At 39.9% G+C, this 18,913-nt stretch overlaps 2 protein-coding genes across 7 annotated transcripts in view; one reads left to right on the plus strand and one right to left on the minus strand.

The window, feature by feature from the left end:
• EZR (ezrin) overlaps positions 1–1,626 on the plus strand; it is a 37,421-nt gene extending 35,795 nt beyond the window's left edge. The window contains exon 13 of the mRNA XM_059467899.1: positions 106–1,626. Within this exon, the coding sequence (XP_059323882.1) occupies positions 106–270 (165 nt within the window). The 3' untranslated portion in view covers positions 271–1,626. The remainder of the gene's footprint in view (positions 1–105) is intronic.
• Positions 1,627–1,959: 333 nt separating this feature from the next.
• SYTL3 (synaptotagmin like 3) overlaps positions 1,960–18,913 on the minus strand; it is a 34,690-nt gene continuing 17,736 nt past the window's right edge. For all 6 annotated transcript variants that reach the window (XM_059467896.1, XM_059467897.1, XM_059467893.1 and 3 more), the window contains 9 exons: positions 17,755–17,879; positions 14,150–14,290; positions 11,248–11,426; positions 9,005–9,107; positions 6,627–6,794; positions 6,337–6,433; positions 4,985–5,093; positions 3,989–4,194; positions 1,960–2,789 (listed from right to left, as the gene is read on the minus strand). In XM_059467896.1, the coding sequence (XP_059323879.1) occupies positions 2,659–2,789; positions 3,989–4,194; positions 4,985–5,093; positions 6,337–6,433; positions 6,627–6,794; positions 9,005–9,107; positions 11,248–11,426; positions 14,150–14,290; positions 17,755–17,879 (1,259 nt within the window). In that variant the 3' untranslated portion in view covers positions 1,960–2,658. The remainder of the gene's footprint in view (positions 2,790–3,988; positions 4,195–4,984; positions 5,094–6,336; positions 6,434–6,626; positions 6,795–9,004; positions 9,108–11,247; positions 11,427–14,149; positions 14,291–17,754; positions 17,880–18,913) is intronic.

Raw genomic sequence — 18,913 nt, forward strand, 5'->3', positions numbered from 1 at the left:
TTCTCTGTCCAAGCATTCACAGCTCTCAGCTCTCCCAGAGAACAGGACTGACAGGAGCTGAGACCTTCTCACAATAACCTGCATTTATTGTTCTGTGTACTGCAGGCACTGACAGATGAGCTGGCCCAGGCCCGGCACGAGGACAAGAGGACCCAGAACGACATCATCCACTCGGAGAACATGCGCCAGGGACGGGACAAGTACAAGACGCTGCGGCAGATCCGGCAGGGCAACACCAAGCAGAGAATCGACGAGTTTGAGGCAATGTAAAGATGCTCGTACGAAGAAGACAGGACTGTGGGAAAGGCAGATCTTAATGCTGTGTTCTTGTTTTGGGGTTTTTGTTGTATTGGTTTTTTGGTTTGTTTTTTTTTTTTTTTTTTTTTTCTCTGAGGAGGGGTCCCTGTATGACACTTAACCAATGTTCTCTAAACCCAGAGGTGTTTGAATCTCCCCTTTATTCTGAACCTTTTGTGAAATTTGGTATAGTTTAAAACTTATTGTACCACAGATCCTGGTAACTTGCTCATGCCTTTACTTAGTGCCAAAAGGCCTTATGTCACATCTCTCTTTAAGCAAGACAAATTTTAACAGGCCATGCTTCTATTTAAAGATGTGTGTCCTGTGCAGGTGCTGGATTCAGCCTGGTCTAAAAGATAAGCATCTGTGGGTGAATTTTGTGCCATATGTCTTTGTATTATTAGCTACAGTGTAAAGTGTAACAGATGAGAAGACAGGCTGTGGAACTCAGGATTTTCAAGGACCTGTATGTGTGTTGTACATCCACACACAGGTGCTTGTAGATCCTGGTTTTTCCTTGGTCTTGATGCCCAGGCTCCCCCTTCCCTGCCCCCCCACACAAAAGAACTGACAACACCTCAGAACTTCTTTGTGTAGAAATTAGATATTTTCTAGTTGCTGCTCTCAGCTGGAGAAATGGTGCAGTGATGGCTCAAAGTGGCATAGGGACACTGATACCCTCTTCATGTAACAAGTAGCAAATTATTCTGGAATCTACAACACCACTGTGTTTGCATTCCAGCTTCATTACTGATCAGTTGTAGTGTAGTATTTATAAATATATATATAAAACATGCAATATGTGAATTGCAGTACTAGTTAAAGGGAAATAGTTTTGCTCTGTATATTTTGTTACTTTTCAGATTTAATAAGACTTGCATCTGTAAAAATGCCTAAGCAAGACTGTAGTCTGATACAGTGCAGCTGATTATTTACTATAAAGCATTATTTGTAAAGATCATTTTTTTACTTAATGAAAACTGTTATATGTACACATGATCCAATATATACAATTTTACTGCACCTATTTTTCTAACAAATTTTCTAATTTTTTTAAATGTTTGATTTAAAGTTTCAGACTCCAAAGATGAAGGGACTGCTTGTTTATATCACAGTTGTATTCTCTCTAGTAGAGAGCATTTCTGTGACCATCCTTCCCCCACTCTCCCCTTTTTTCCTTGAAAATCTGTTAGAAAGTGAGATACAGTATGTTGTCACCTCTTCATTTACAATATCTATGCTGCGTTATACTTGAGTTGAATCTTGTGTGGGGTTTTTTTATTTGCAGCAGCAACCATCTAAATAAAAGATCTGCAAAGTAACAAAGGTGATGGAGTGGAGTGTTTCTTGTGTGGGGTGTATTTTGATTAAGTTGTGCTTCTGCTCTTTTAGTTCCTGAGCTTAGCTTTTGAATCCCTGTGGTTTTAAATCTCAAATCTTTAAAAGCCACATTGACCGAGAAAGGGAGGGGGAATACTTAGAGAAAGGAGTAAAAGTATAACACAGCAACACAAGTTACACAAGAAGTTCCTGCTGACTGTAAAGCTACACCCAAGGCAAGGCAAACTGACACAGGAGTTGGGCCCTAAGCTTGTCCACATGAAGGAATGATAAACTTAGCTCAACTTTTGTCATGTGCTGTACACCCTAAGGCTCAGAGCTGTTAATTCTGTCTTACAGTGGCAGCTGATAAGTAGGGACTTGTTACACCCACCCTTATTCCATTGGCTGTAGTCCCACCCTGCTACTGACAGGGAATTTATACATTTAACTTTCTAAGCACCAGGCTATAGCACACACTTGATAGATGTGGCCACAGGCCAAAGCTTTTTAGGATCACATGAAATAAAGCGGCAGTGTGGTTAATGCTGAAGCACAGAGGCGTTAGCATCGCCCATTTGCAGCTAGCAGACAAAGACAAGCTGGTTTTGCATTCTGCGGCTAAAACACCAATGTGAGAGTGAAACAATGTAACTTTATTGTTGTAACAGTTATTTTCTCAGAAGTAGTCCTAGTTGTGATTTAAATAAAATAGTAACAGTTCTGCTAGGCCTAGAAATGGAAAGCTGCACATTGTCTGGCCCCTGTTGCTTTAACAGCATAATGCATCTCAAACTGAGGCTGTCACTCCTCAAGCAACAATATCATCCTTACACTCCAGCTAGAGACACAGGCTAAAGCCTTAACTTTTGAAGAAATAAAGCATTCAGAATGTCACACACACATAATTCTATTCCCAAAATAACGGGAGCAGGTGCTATTGCAGTGTACTTTTTCCAGAACTGAAGTGTATGTACCACTTCAGTTTAAAACATTGGACATGGACATGGGAAAGGAAAGGTTTTGTCTTTAAATCTCTTATGATTTAAAGTTTTCCTTATTTGAATGCAGTACAAGTGTGAAGTCCATCCATGTGTTTGGGTTGTAGAGCAATTCCTGCCATTGGAGCACTCCCTGAGAAGCAAGGTCCATAGAGCCAAAGAATTCCTCTGCAAGAAAGCAAAAGGAAAGATCAGAGTTACTTTTCACTTGGCCTTATCCAACTCCTGGCCAACCCTTTCACCCACTTCAGTAATTTCAGCTGTTCTGTAGCTCCTGAGGCACTAATTGCAATAAATGGGATTTATACTTTTGAACTGTTATTTACATCCTGTTAAACTGGGAGCACCTTCTGAAGAGTGCAACCTGCAGCAAAGAAAAAGTTTTTGGCTGTATGACTAAAAGCAGAAGAGCAAGTGTGCATGCTCATAATAGCAGAAGGGCACTAAGCCTCCTGCTTCAGTTCATTCCAAGTTTAGGACTTGGATCACTTACAAGCAGATAGTCCCTGCTCTAGCAGAAAGGCAAATGCTGGCTTTTGGATAAGGATAAGCAAAACAACTTCATGCAAAACAACTGCATGACATTGAGCTACCACTAGTGATAATACTCCTGTAAACTGCATGCTGATACCAAAACAACATTTGACCCTCTCCTCTCAAATACTGAAACCCAGGGCACTTAACTCATTGGGAGAACAACTTATGAGCAGCCTTCAAGGGACAATGCTTCCCTGCTCAACTACCATTGAATACAGCCTACTTAGTGAGCAGAGGGTTTCTCAGGCATTGCTCAGCCCTGAGAAGGAAAGCTCACTCATAGGTTAGACAAACATCATCCAATAGCCCCTTTGGAGTAAGTGTCACCTCCAGTATTTCATTGATTGGATTGATTTGTGGATATAAAGTAATAAGCACAGACAGAAGCAAGGTTGGAGTCTATGGGATGATCAGCTCTCCTGCTTCCTTTTGATGGGAAGTTATTTAAAGTTAGCCAATTAATAGAAAACAATTAAAGGAATAAGTCTTAAAAAATGTGTAGAGCTCTGTGTGAGTTAGAGCATACAATTTCTGTGCTCGTCTTAGCATGGCTCTGACCCATAAAAATCACCATGCTAACAAATGGCTTTCCTGAAAATTTCCACTGACAACCTTGATCTTCTGCACAGACCTGAACAGAAGCACCTGTGTCAATTCTTGCATGATCAGAGCCCAAGACTGAAAGTTGCTTAGGACAGAGGCTGGGACTGCATGTGTAGGCATGTGAAAGCAGGTAATAAATAGCACAGTATAATTCATTATTGCATGGGATGTAAACTAAATGCACTTTTCCCCAAATTACATTCAACTTTCAGTGACAGAGAACTTACTTGCACCAAGCTTGGCTCCTCCTAGGAACTGATCACTTGAGCTGAAAATTGACTTGTGCCAGACAGTCAGGTGCAGACATGATTGCTGTAGCTGAGCTGGGGTCACACCATCGAAGACAAACAAGTGTTTCCACTGTGGACAGGTTTCTTTCTTCAGGACAGGAGACTTTTGCTTTACCTCTGCTTGGTCTGGAAGGATAAGACAACTTCCCCCCCACAAAAAAAAGAGTTCAGCAAGGATACTGATTTCTCAAGCAGAAAACAAAACATTTTGATAACCAAATAGAGGTTAGAGGGCTTAACTAGAGCCCGTTGGTTTGCCCTAAATAGCAAAAAAGTTCAGCCTTAGTGAAAGGTATAAAAGGTGCTCTTGTGTTGATTTTGGGAGCTGCACCTTTTCCTGCCAGCCTTTAGTGCAGGTGCAAATAGGCTCTTGTAGTCTGCTTTGACTCTGTTGTCACTGACTGCTGAAGGGGTCTTTGCTCCACATGCTGCTACCCAACAGTGTCTCAAACCAAACTTTTGCCCACACATTTCACCAAAGGTGGGGGCCACAACAGGTGAAATGGTTTTGTGAGATGTAAGTTTACCCCAGTATCATCCTTCCAGTGGCATCTGATGCCTGACAGCAAGGAAGTAAAACAATCCCACATACAAGCCACTCAGCACGCTGAAGAAAAATTCAGCTCCTTTGCTTTGGAAATGTCAAGAAGAGGATAAAAATTCTCAATGTATCCAGAGCAATACTTAATTCTGCAAAGGCACAGGTGAAATTGTGACAACAGCCTCTTTATTTGCACCTTTTTTCCCATCACTACCCTGCAAACTGCTGCTGCTCTGCAGACACCCAAGTGTCACCATTTCCAGGAACTCCAATTAAGAGTGTGGGCAATGCCACTTTCCCATGCCAGTCTCCTGCTGAAAACATGTTAATATGTCCATTTGCATGGAACACATGTGACAGCCTCTATTTGAAGTGCTAGGTCTCAGACATACCCTTTAACAAAGGAGTTCAGCATTCCAGCAGATCTCAGCACGGGCAAGTTCTTGGCCCCAAATATCATAACCTGAAGCTGGCAGTTGAGAACTCCTTGGTCTTTGTTTCCTGAAAAAGGAGCACTTATCACATGAAATGGCCAGTTAACTCAGCTCATAGCTTAAGATGCTGCTAAAAGTAAGCAGGGGAATGCCTAAGTGGCACTACTGAGATAAGGAGTCATAAGGCTGGACTAGGAACTTTTCATAGATTTGAATGTTTGTACAGTGAATGATTCACACTCAAAGCAAACCAAGCAGTGAGCAGCAGGCTGCTTTGTGATCCCTGTTCCAAAGACAAAGCTTTCTGTTGTGTTTGTGAAAAGCAAATACAGGGCAGTACACACAGAAGCATTTCTCTGGAACAGTCAGAAGCAATGGAGAGAGCCAAAGCCATGGTGTGGTACTGCTCCACTCACAGCTCAAGGCACAGAGCAGACCCAAAACACAGGCCTGCACAGGGAGGAAAACCAGAAGATACATAGCTGGTAACTTTGGGGTCATTTGGAAAGCAAAGGGAACAATAGTAACAAAATAGTTAATTAGAGATCCCCATTGGTCGCTACCTGTTGCTGTGGTCCTGACACAGAGAGCGCTTCTGGAGCTCTGAATACACCTCACTGAGGTCTAGGGAGGTAAGGAAAAGGAGGTTTTCCCATCCATCCCTCCCAAAATGTTTATTTCACTCCAGCAGCAGGTGCTTGCTCTGACATACTACAGCAATACTTAGTGTACTTACAAGTTTTCATTACTAGAAACTAAATCCTGACTATATATTTTGAACCTAACACCTTTCAAGTGAAACAGTCTCCCTAAGATGAGACCACTGGAGAAAGCCAAGGGTGCTGGTCTGGTATCCTTGCAGATACTTCCCTTCCAAATTTTCCCAAATTGGCAGTCTCTGCCTTGGACAGCAGAACTGCTGTTTCACCCTCAGAATAACCTCTACTGGTAACATAATGACAGGCACAAGTTTGGAAAACAGCTGGATGCAACACTGCTGCCATTATAATGAACAACTTTTGTTGGCATTAAACAGAACATGCATTAAATAAAAATCTTGAAAATGTTTTGATTCTAAATAACCTAAGATATAAAACACCATTTACTGTAGCTGTTAAAAAACCCATACATGGACACTGCCCGTCCTTCATTGATGGATTATTTTCTAGCCAAGGAATTCACAGAATCATTTATGTTGGAAAAGACCTCTAAGATCATTAGAAGATCTGCTGATTAGGATCTTGAGCAACTAAATCATCAGGATCACAGAGCAACTGTTAAGCAGTTGTGCATGCCAAAACATTCTATACCTTCAGACTGGAGGTTCTGATACTGGCCTGGTACCGACAGCCTTGCAGACATGAGGAGTTCAGCACTGTACTGGACAAGATCTTCAGGCTTCTCAAGCTGAAGAAAGGGACACACAGAAGTCTGCATTACTGCAATCATGCTCACAGCTTATTCGTGTTTCCAACATATCTTGCTAATGGGCTGGATTGACAGCACCTTCCCCCCAATGATCTCATAGGGGTGATCTTTCTCACAGCTTTCACCACATCTTGCTCTTAAGGTACAATGAAGCACAAAAACTTGGAATCACCTTGGGTTTGAGTGGATACCAGTCAAACTGCATCGAGTCCTCCTCAAAATTCCATGCTGCCAGAGGAATCACCACTTCCCCCAAAAACACCCTGTATTTGAGAGCTCCTGCATGCCACACAGAGATCTGAAGCTGCCGACTTCTCAGCTGGGAGTGCTCAATCTTGTACTAGAAAGACAAACAGCATTTACAGAGCAGTGCACAGCATGAATGCAGCCCAAGCTCATGACCTGCTCCCAGGAAGCCCAGCCACAGCATGACTGAAGGCCTCTGGATGCAGACAGAGCCATGTTGTCTGACTGTGCTTTGCAATCTGAAAAAAACCCAACTACCTATATATTACACATGCTGAATAATGCTCATTCAAATAGGAAACAACATTCCAGGAATACCTTGACCTGCCTTGCTAAAGTTTTTGATTATAAATTCAGAACTTTAAATAACTCTTGACCATTTTTGCTGGGGTTTTGGGTTTTTTTTTTTTTTTTTTGTTTTTTGTTTTTTTTTTTTTTTTTTGTTTTTTTTTTTTTTTTGTTTGGGGGGTGGGTCTTGGGGATTGCGCATTTTCGGTTTGCTTGGGTTTGGTTTTTTGGGGTTTCTTGTTTGCATGTTTCATTTATATACATATATATGTTTTTATATATATATATATATTTCTGTTTACACTCCCAGCAGAATGTGGCTGCACTGGAAGCCAGTTCAAGAAGAAGACACCTAATGATGGCTCGTAAATTTCCATTCTGGTCAGTGGATATCTACTTAATGCAGTCAGCAGGGGGAAGGAAGTAATTCAGCTGATGACTAATGAAAGCCTTGATCCACTCTCCAAACATAGTTAGAGCCCTTTGAGACATTGCTGGGTATCTAATACACCCCTGAGACTGCCAAACCCAGCCCACAGGTGACCGGCATGGAAAGCTGGAGGCAATGGCACAGGCAAGGAAATCAGTGCCCATATTTAGGCTGCTGAATCACAAGCTGGGTGTGGGCTCTGTGGCTCATCACCCTGAGTCACCCTGGGCTCCAGTGACTCCCAAGGGCACTCACACAGCCCTCACACATGCAGCTACCTCCAAATGCAGGTGCCTTAACCTGCAGCTGAATCCCACCCAGTTAGATGTCAGTGTCATGATGGAGCTCACCTGCAGCAGTGCTATGCACTTTTGACCATTTGTGATACTCTGGATAAACTAATAATTAAACAATTTTTAAATATTTCCAAGTAAACAACTTTAGAGTTTATGCAGCCAGCTCAGGCATGGCTCTCACTCTCCTTAATCACTTCTGCATGACTGGCATTGAAAAATGACTATAAAATTAGGACCAGTGATTTCAATTCCTGGCCATTTTTTTCTGCCAGTTTAAACCCTATAGATAGGCTTTGGGCTGTATAAGAACCACATGCATTACAAAAATCCTTTTATGTTATCATCAAACTTTAACTATTGCCTTTATGAACATTTTGTTTGTTTCACTCACTATTGATTCTTGATGTTCACTCACACCAAGAACTGGGGGTAACACTGAAAATTTTGTGTAGTTCAAGAAGCAACACAACTTTGCCTCTCCACTAACTTTGTGTCATATCTCTTCCAAGACAATATACAACTGAAGAACTCATCATCTTATGTCCTACTGCAGCTTGCCAAAGCACACACACAAAAAAAAAATGGTTTACAGTGATCTGAGTAGAGAGGTGGAGCTGGGAAAGCTGGGAACAACCAAACTAAGGCAGGCTCTCCTGGCTGACAGCACTCAGCTTTGTATTTAATGAGGTGTCTGGGAAGTAAGAATAATGATTCCTGTTTCCTATACACAATTCTAACAAGGATGCAAGAAGCAATACTAAAAGGCATTATGGAGTTGAAGTCAGAACTACTTTTCTCTATGGGATAATTAATGTTTGAAATTAGACAGTACAAAGAAAGAGCCTGGCATCAGCTGCAGAGGGAAAAGGAAGGAGACATTTTTTAGAGGTGGTGGATTTCAACTGGGACACAGTTAACTCTAGAGAGACACTTCAAGTGGCACTGACCAAAGGGTGTCACTTGAAAGGGATATTTGCTCTCCAATACATCCAGTTTCTGAATGTACAAGAAAAAGCATCTACAGAAGACACTTGGCTTTTGCCACGTGGTAAATCAGACCAATACTGGTATTCACTAAAAGTCCTTTCTTGGACAAAGGCAGACTTCTCTAATGGTTTGCAATTTACTGTTGCAGCTCCAAAAGCAACTCTCTCTTATTTAGACTGAAAAACCATAATTTTTAGACTTATTTTCAGTGATTCCTAAATTTGTCCCATCAGGTCAGTTCAGAACGTGCAGGATTGTACCATGGAAATGCACAAGTTAGCAGCATGGGATTGCAAACCATACCTTCAAAGTCTCATCAAACTCTGGATCCACTGTGCTCTTTTTGACAGCTGTCTTCCTCTTACTCCAAGGAGATTTATCAGGAAGCAAATAAACTTTCACATACCTTGGAGATAAAGATACATGGAAAGGGATCACAAGGAGCAGGGAGGATCAAATGAAAAAAACAATTAGATGAGAGGAGATTTTTCTTAATTCTTAAGCAACTTTGGAAGTTCCCTAGCAATGAAATGGCAGAATATTACTTATATATTTTCTCAATATCCTTGTGGATATTCAGCTATCTTTGTGTACCATTCAGCTAATGAGTTTCAATTCCATTACAGCTGGGGAGAGATTAAGATCTGAATAGGAATCCTGTTGTCATACTCTTGGCTTCTGATAAAACAGCCCCCTAAAGAAGTCACTTTGTCAGTTGTAGTGACAGCTTTATGATGAAAACAAACAGCATATTATGTGCTCAAAGAAAAAATGTAAACTTAATCAACTTTAGAATCACTGCTACTTGTCCCCCAACATTCATGAAAAAAATCTCATCTTCACATCAGGTAAATAATACAGAATAACTCGGAGGTCTTACAAATGCTAATTATTCTAACAGCAACTAGAACAAAAATGGGAGATTGTCTCAAGGGCTCAAGATTGCCCTAACATTGATTCAAGAAAAAACAGCCAAAAAAAATTTCTGGAAGCTGACCTGAACCAATATCAAGTACCAATGACTCATACTCAAAGTTTCTCAAGTGTAGGTCAAGTGAGCACTAATACTTAAATATTTCCCTTAATATCAGTTCAGTGGGCTATACTTGTGTTATGGCTTCAAAACTAAAGAATTTCAGCAATAGAGAGTGCTTCTAGCCTGCCAGGTAAAGGAGCAGCTGTTTACACAATACAAAATATTTTTAAACTGTACTTAAACATATTTCAGATATTATGATTTAAATGAATTTTAAAAGAGCCTCTTGATTAACTTACTGGGCAAATAAAATCAGCTGTATCTCATATCATCACTGCAGAACTTACACATACTCCCTATTTTTTTCCAAATTGATCCATAGGTAAAGCTAGTTTCTAAAATATACAGGTACTAGAAGATTTAGCCTCTTGCTCTGTGAGCCCAGATCATTTTAATTAAAACATAGCCAGCCAGACTTCAAACCAGCAAATAAGCTAAATAATTAATCAGGTTTTAAACATCAGTTAAAAGCTTGCTTTTCAGCAAGCATGTCAAATAAGTGTGCTGTACTTTTTCATCTGACTTGGAAACCAACAGAAGTATATAAATATATACCCATAGAGAAGAATGTTTACTACACAGCACTTCCCTCATTGCCTTTCAGGCTTCCTGCAACCGTTTGCCTGGCTTAACTACCAGGGGACTTAGAGAACCTTGACCCACTTCTGAAGTGCTCCAAACAGCCCTTCTCCACAGGCTGCTCCTCCAGCCAGGCACTGCTCATCACCAAGCTTGTCTTTATGAGCATTCTCTGCAAGATCTGCACAAAATCCATCGTCCTTCTAGGTGAAGGTGATTGCAAGTCCACAATTCCAATGTAGGCCCCTCAAATGCTCAAACACAGTGAGACAGCAGGGGCAAGAACAGGTAGTCAGGGATCCTACCTGGTCATCTCCTGTCAGTGGCTGCATGGTCAGAGAGGACTCTTTAGTGATAAACAGAGAAATCACCAAGGTTTAATTATCCAACCAAGATTTTCTGTGGCATGTTTTATGCACAGAAATATTTACTGCTTCCTCTTACAATGGTGCATAATTATTAAACAGCTTTAGATTTTAAAAATATGTTGTAGCAGCTGAAATGTTTCCAGAAGATGGAAGAAATGTTATCAGAGAAGATGGAAGCACCCAAGCAGCACAGCAACCACCCAGTGACCCGCAATGGGTCAGCAGATGAATTAGAAACAGGATATCTCATGTTTCAGCCACAACTTAGGAATTAAAAACTGAACAGCTATTCCTGAGGCCCCAGGACATCCACAGCTTCCTGCTCACAGGCAGGGAAAGATAATTCCTAGCAGAAAATGGTCACAATGGAACAGGAACTGGTATGAAACCTATGTGTCTTGCAGTGTGCATCTGTACAGAGGGTTGGTGTGTATATTGGATGTTCAGAAGGTGCCAGTACTGCATACAATCATCTATCAATCCATTTCACTCAGAACATGCATCAGTATTGTAAAAACCAGAATGTTTTCCTTTTGTTCCTTCTTCTCTACAGAAATACTTACGGGTTACACTTTTTCCTCTTCTCCTCTCCATAAGCCAGGTTCTTGCATCCCTTGATGCAGATTTCCAAGATGCAAGCTTTGAAGTTGTATTTTAAGGCAAACTCTATTTCTCCTGTGATGTTAGCCTTGCCAAAATATCCAGACTCAGTGCAAGTGCTGCTAAGACTATACAAGCTCCCCTAAGAAAAGACAAATGCTTGGTAAATGCAGCGCTGCTTCAGATCAAACAGGACAAAACATTTATTTCCCTCAGTAGTCAATATTTTTACAGATATGACTGTAAAGCTACTGCAAATCATGAAATTTAGAGTAATCTGTATAAAACATTCCATTGCTTCCATAACATCCCTGAAAATCACAACTGTAATTGCAATTCTACTTCTTTGCCCTCTTCAGTAAACTTTCTAGGCTGAGAAAATGCTTTAAGTAACTTCTGGATCTAGAAACTGTTTCTGAATAAAACTGCTATGTTGCTTCCCATGAGAAAAATGGGCTAAGTATCTGAGAGTAAAGAAACCCTCTGAAATCTAAAAACATGAAAAAAACCCATTGAATTAGACTGTTTTTAATACATTGCTCATAGTAGGGTACACTACCAAGACATTTGGTTCTACCATGCACTAGAGGAAATACCAAAGTGGCCTGCATATCTAGTAAATGCCTTACAAGATGTCCCAATTTCATATAAAAATTATGTATTCTGTATTGCAGACCATTCAGGAGAGATTAAAACATGAATACTTCCAGCTGTTGCTTGTAGGTGCATAAATATGTTCCCTAGCTGAGCTCAGCCACTTTATTCTCCTTTCATTTACTTCCACCTTTGGGTCAAAGGGTTGGATGCTTTATATGTGTGGATGAACCACATATAAAGAGCACTTGTATCTAGCATTGACAGAAGGCAGGACTCTGCAAAGCAGGAAGAGATCAATCCTTTGGGTGGCTCAGTCCAGACACGTAACTCTAGGGTGCTATTGCCTTCACTGCAACAAATTATCAACTCAGAACAGTTTGATCTCCATTCATTTATAATATTCTTTAAGGTGAGCCCTAGAAACTTTTTACACAGCATTTGTCACGAAGGCACCACTGTTGTGATCAGTTTCTCAGCAACACTGCCCTAGATTGCTAAGATATTTGTGTTAGATCACTCCTCCCCCCAAAAATAAACACCAACCCACACAGGACTGGTTGGCCAAGGAGTTCTGCATTGCACAACCCAGCAGCTACAAGTGCAAAGCAGTGTTTGCAAGATCATATCTCCCTGCTCTGGAGATGCTTTTCCTCCTTTGTACAGCATGCCAAATACTCATTTCACACCAAGGGATTTATTAAAGGGGCTATCTGCTCTCTCTTTTCAGCTCTAAGCAACACACACGTGTCAAAAGAAGGGTCAGAGTGCTTACTGAGGAAGTCAAAAGACTGTTTTGACCTGATGCTTGTCACAAATAATGTTGCTCCCTTCACAAGAAGCATATCAGTGTAATCAGTCTAACTTGCAGCTTTGTTCAGCTCTGCACTTTCATTCCCGAACATATTTTTATTCACCGGACCAGAAAATGTTTATTTCCCACCAAAATCTATTATGGCAATGGAATGCAAACAGTTTTGTCCTAAGCTCACATCTCCCAAAACAAAATTCTGTGAAAGTCCCTCATATGTATTCCACAGAACACCCTATTTATTTAGGAAGGCTGGATAGGTGTTATGATTAATGATTTTTGGACTGAATATCACTACATACATCTCCCACCTGATCAGGCATCCCACACATTTTATGTGGAAGTCACCACTTTAGGTTCAGTGAGCAGGGATTTAGCAATGACTTAACATATTGTACTTCTGCTGGCATGGCTGGGAGCAATGCCATCTGATGTTCTGGGAGATACATTTTTGATGGAGTGTCCTTCAACATCCAACAATTACCCATAAAGAGAAAGTTAATGGATTTTGACCTCCACCTTTATAAGACAGCAGAAAATATTTCAGTTCTAAGACTGAGCTTTCTGCAGCCCAGCTCAAATGGTTGTCATTAGAATCACAAATGTAACACAAAACTGTTTTCCATTTGTCAGCTGAACACGTCTGACTCCTCAGTGCAATGAGCTACAAGAGAGCACCCAGGTCCCGGTTTGTGTTTCTGCTTCTCTGTCAAGTGAGCAGCCTGGTTTAACTGCGAGTCCCTAAGTCATTTGAGTTCCCTTCCTTACAAGATCAGTCAGGAATTCTTTGTATACTTCACCTTGCTTAACCTCATCACTAATAGATAGAAATTAGCTTCCACAGTTAATCACAGAGGCTTTAAAGCACTGTGCTGAATTCATTTATAACCAGCTTCCTTCTCTCTCATTTGCAGTACTCAAAATGCCATCCAACAGAGGATGATTCAATGTCATCCCCTAAGCCTATGAACTGCTCCCCTGGCTTCCATCACTGTCAGTTCCCACTTCATTCACTGGCATTCTGACATTTGAATTTCCACTGACATTTCCAGTACCACAGTTCTTGCAGACTGACAAAACCCTTCTGGTAAATGAAGCTTGAAGAGAAAAAGCCAGATACCAGGTGACAAAGTACCACATTCATAATCCCAATTCTAAGAATCAAATGGGAAGAATATTAGCTGCATTTTCAAAATTCAGAAGAAGCTATTCTATCAATTATTCATTATTAGTGGATGATATATCCATCAATTATCCATTATTAATTTGCCTCATGCTTCAAAAGGTTCACAGTGTTACTATGAGGACTGTGTCAAAGGAATCAGTCTTTCATCAGAAACACTCAAGTGCAATTCTTCCTTCTTTTTATGATATAATCCAAAATACACCAACATTCTGCACAAGCTTTTCTATCAGTTCCCTTTAAACACCTCTTCTGTTGGGCTTCACCTTTAACTTACATGTTTTTTGCCATCACAGAAAACTGTATCACTCGTGGGACTGGTTGTTATGTCTTCTTCCTTGCAACTACTTTTGCTCTGAGTTTCACTGTCATTTTGGGCCCCAGTGATGAGCTGTTGCAGACTGGGTGTACTTTTCATCTGTAAGAAATTCAGAAAGTAATTTTTTTTTTCAATTTAAGAAAAATGTCCTGATTCAAGAATGTTATCAGAAAAAAACTCAGTAAATATCTACAACTGACTCTGATTAAGGTCATGCAAGTGGCACACCTTCAAAGATAATGTAGCAATTTAATTTAAATGTTGATTTATAACTCTCTCAACCCAGTTAGTGGTACACTCATTATATTAATAATTTTTAAAAATCAACATACCACCAGCTAATCTAAGGGTCACAACCTCAATCACTAGCAATTACTAACAACAGTCTACTAATAACACACCAAAAGTAGCAATATATTAATAAGTCCTTATTAAGCCTTAACAAAACAGTAATTTTGGAAGAAAATATAATCTTGCCTCCAGGAAATTAAAAACTGTGTTTTGCAATATGCATGACACATGCCCATATTTACTTATGCAAGAATAAACATAAGTTGAAAGAGATTTGAAAATAGAAACAGACTGACAAGTTCTCTTGTCTTTGTTTATAGAAAAAGTTTAAATTTCCAAGGTGTTCTTGACTTTGCTTTGACTAAGTCCATTCACATTTCCAATTTTCCCATGAAAACCCTGATAATTTCTGAGTTATATATCTATATATATATTAATCAAAAGTCCTTGAGATTTATCTTCAGCCACCTCTGTTGCCAAGAACAACAGCTAATAGAATGAAGTGCTGAAATGCAAATACATAGGCCTGGAAATATGCTCAAAATATTGGTGTTTGTGGCACACCACCTCTTGGGGATAATACAATCTATGAAAAGTATGTTGACATCTCAATGGATAGGAAAAAAGCAAACTAAGAAATTTTACATGGTTAGGATCTAGGAAAATAACTTATTTTAAAAAGGTGTGTAACAGATTTCCTGAAAGACTAAAGAGAATATAGTGTGACTGAATCAATAGCAAGGATTAGGACTTATTTGCACACAGGAAACAGGAAATGTGAAAGAATCCCTCCTGCACAGCAGCAGACAGCACTAGAGAATGAGGACAAGAGGTGAGATAATTCAGTGAGATTACTTCTGAAAAAAATAAGTTGTGCAAAATCTTAACCAGTCTGCTGTTACTATAGCACACAGAAATTGTGATGTCTATTAAGTGCCCTGCCTTAAGAACAGATGCAAGAACTAAGTTACCTTGTAAGAGGGAAACAGACAGAAAATGCATTCAGAATACAGTCTCAAAAAAAACCCCAAGTAAACCCAAAATAGTATTTCCTAGCAGAGAAAGTGTCTTCTGCTTTATAAAACCTGAAACACAAGCTATGTTCACTTGCTAACCAAAACAAGCTGAATACACTGAATTTTAGCTTCTACTTGGATCAGAAAGACTGTGCTATTGTGCAGTACAGAACAGAAGAGGCTGACAAGGCAACTCAGCTACCAGTGCTAAACTCAGCAGCAGCTCACAGAGCCCAGCCCATGTCTGCTGCTGTTGCCACAGGAGAGGTATCCCACAGCTACCAATGCACCACACACAGCTCCCAAACGTGGCTCGTGCCTGCTTGCTCCCCAGTGAGGCAGGGATAGCTGCACTTCCTTAGTAAACTTGGGCATTCTAAAGATGAGAGGCCCTCAAAATCCAGATTTTACACTGGCTGGTACTTCTTGCCATTGGATTTGGTTTTCTCACTAATACTGAGTTTAAGTATAATCTCTTTCAATTTTAATCCAAAGGAATCAAGCTCTGCACACATCACAAATTTAGAAAACAAACTTAAGAAACTGATAGCATCCTTGAGGCTTAAATAGTGCCCCAGTTTTAAACACTGCAAATTCAAACTTGTGGTTACAGTTACTACTTCACAGTCACTCCTTAGAGAAAAAAAACAGTTTAACAGTTTCTAAGGGGGAAAGCCACTCTTCTGATTCATGTTCTGAAAACAAAAGCTTTTTCTGGGGTGGAAATCATAACAAGTAAGATTTCAACATGATATTTTCTTATAAATATAATGAGTTGATTTGGCAAGTGTAATTTAAAACAGATTCTGTCCCATAACTTAAGGCATAGTTCCCTTTCTAAAGGAAAACAAAGATGAAGGACATTCACAATTGAAAAAAAAATCAACATTACTTCTCACAAAACTAAAATTTTAGCTTAAATATAGTCCAGTGATCAAATGACTCAGAGAAATAGCACTCTGGCACAGAAACACTGAAACCTATTTTTCAAAACCTGCAATGCAAATCGTGGACATAAGTTCTAAATTTTTAAACAGGCAATTAAAAACCCACACAAATAATTTGGATTCCCCTACAAATTAATTTCTTAAGCCAAAGAATCCATACCCATCTTTTAAATGTGGCAGATTGATTGTGATCAGCATGCAGTGAAGCATAGTCTGAATTCACATTGCCTCCAACTGTGATGTTTTTCAATGCACTAGAGGGGCAGTTCTCTGCCTGTGGAATAAAGCTAATACCAAAGTGTGGCTTGACACAATGAAAGCAGCACTCAGGTAACCAATAATTGTTGCCAATTCTATTGATAATTTATTTGCATATACAAATACCAGAACTAATTTCACAGAGTTCTCAGATGTTGTTGGGCCAATTCAACCTGCCCAGTCCATGCAATTTGACATCCTGTCTCTTCCATTTATCAGCACCCAACACTTCTGAGGAAAATGAAAAAGTGCACATGGGAGCTGTGAGCAATGTGTGCCACAAGATCTGGCCCAAAGCAAGGGCTTTTCTCAGCATCTAATCCAGGCACTTAGCAAACCACACTGACCTCACTCAGACTAACAAGACAATTCAGTAAGTGACCACAATGTGCAAAACGGAGTATGGACAAAGTTCAGTCACTTGAGAGCTGAGAGTGTACAAAACAATCTTCAGTGTAACTCTAAAACAGAAATGTGAAATCATCTTCAGCCCTGCACAATTTATAGGAAAACATTTGACTGGATTTTTCTCAAACTTCCCAAGAAAACACTGAAAGCTAGAGACTGTAACCAAAGCAAAAGGAAAAGAGAGGTTGCATAGCAACTAACAGCAATGCTTTTTCCCTGACAAGTTAAAAAATGCTCAGAAAATATCAGGATGGTCATAGCTTGTTCTGTTCAGCAGCAAAAGGGGCAGGAAGAAGACAAGACAGAGCACCTCCCTTCAGTCTAACAGTCACATAGAGCAGGTATCAATTCAGTCTCAAGAGAATCTGTGAGCACCTGAGAGCAAAATGTCCCATCCTTGCCATCCTTCCCTCCCTTGTTAAAAATCCCAGTTAACATTTCGACTCTGGGCTGACATCAGTTGTACAGAATCTGTGAAAAACCTTGTGAAGAATCAGAGTTCTGACCACAGTCAGTGAACATCAGCTATGTCCTGTTCATAAAATAAAAGAAAAACTCCACTGTGCACATGATTGCTTTCACAAATGTATTTCACCCTGAAACAGCTCTTTCAGTTAGAGACTGTGTATAATAATATGGATACCCTGCTTGTAACGTTGATTGCAGTGTCAGACTGGCTCCTTCTTTGCTTTCTTCTTTCCACATTCTTCCCATAATCTGTGGTTAGGACACATCTGTCAGCCATATCATTCTGGGACTTTGATATTTCTGAAGATAGAATAAAGAGAAAAGCCACTATAATAAACTTTGCAAGCAATCCTATAGATTCATAGGCTAATTCTGTAGCTTTCAAACTGTCATCCTGTACCTTTAGCATTGATCTCCTAAGAGTAAGAAACAGCTGGGAAGACAAGTGGTTGTCATATTGTATGTAATTATATTTGCCTGCCTAAACCTTTCATGCTGTTTCAACTGGAAATTATACTCCTTGCTGCCTATCATTATAGCTGCTGCAAGGAATGGTGAGCCACCAAATACAGTTTCCTCTCAGAAGCAGCTACTACAGCTCCTATGTATAGTTTGATTTGTAAACCAGTTTGGTTTGGTTCAGGATAAAAGCAAAATCATTACAACAATATAAAGCAACATGACAATGAGAAGTAGAAAGAAGATCATATTGGAAAATATTTAGAAATGTATCCCAAAATATGGACGAAAGGAAGGATGTTACATACTCTGGTGCCAAACCACATATTATTTTAAGAAACTGAATAGCCTGCATTGACTTCAACAACATTATTCATATGGATAAGCTTATGTCCATACTTAAGCATCTCACTGAATTAGCACTTCAGTTGCACTTAGTTTATTGGCAAATAAATCTACAGGGTGATTGAACATCTGATGCCCCACTTTCCACTTCTTATTCCTTAGTGTACACTCAGAATTTTGCTTAAAGGGAAGGGCAGCACTCATCCATGACTTCTGAAGTTGAATATGAGCAGGCTTAACTGCAGATACTTTGTTGTCAGTCCCACATAGACTCTCATGAAGAATTAAAAATTTATAAGTAGCACATGAAATAGCTATCATATGTTTAATTCATACAGAAGAAATAAACACTTCTCTCACAACATGAACCTCTGTGGAGGAACCTCAGACAGCAGACAATACAACATTATGGTATTCAAAAACAATGGCACTCAAGTGTGATTTTTAAAGACACTCTGGGTTAGTTTTGTTCTTAGCAGCAATCAGTCCTCAGATGTTTACTGTACTCTGTGTACACCATTAAGGCACCA

Source organism: Ammospiza nelsoni, chromosome 3 (genome assembly GCF_027579445.1).
Source record: "Ammospiza nelsoni isolate bAmmNel1 chromosome 3, bAmmNel1.pri, whole genome shotgun sequence".
Lineage (NCBI taxonomy): Eukaryota > Metazoa > Chordata > Aves > Passeriformes > Passerellidae > Ammospiza > Ammospiza nelsoni.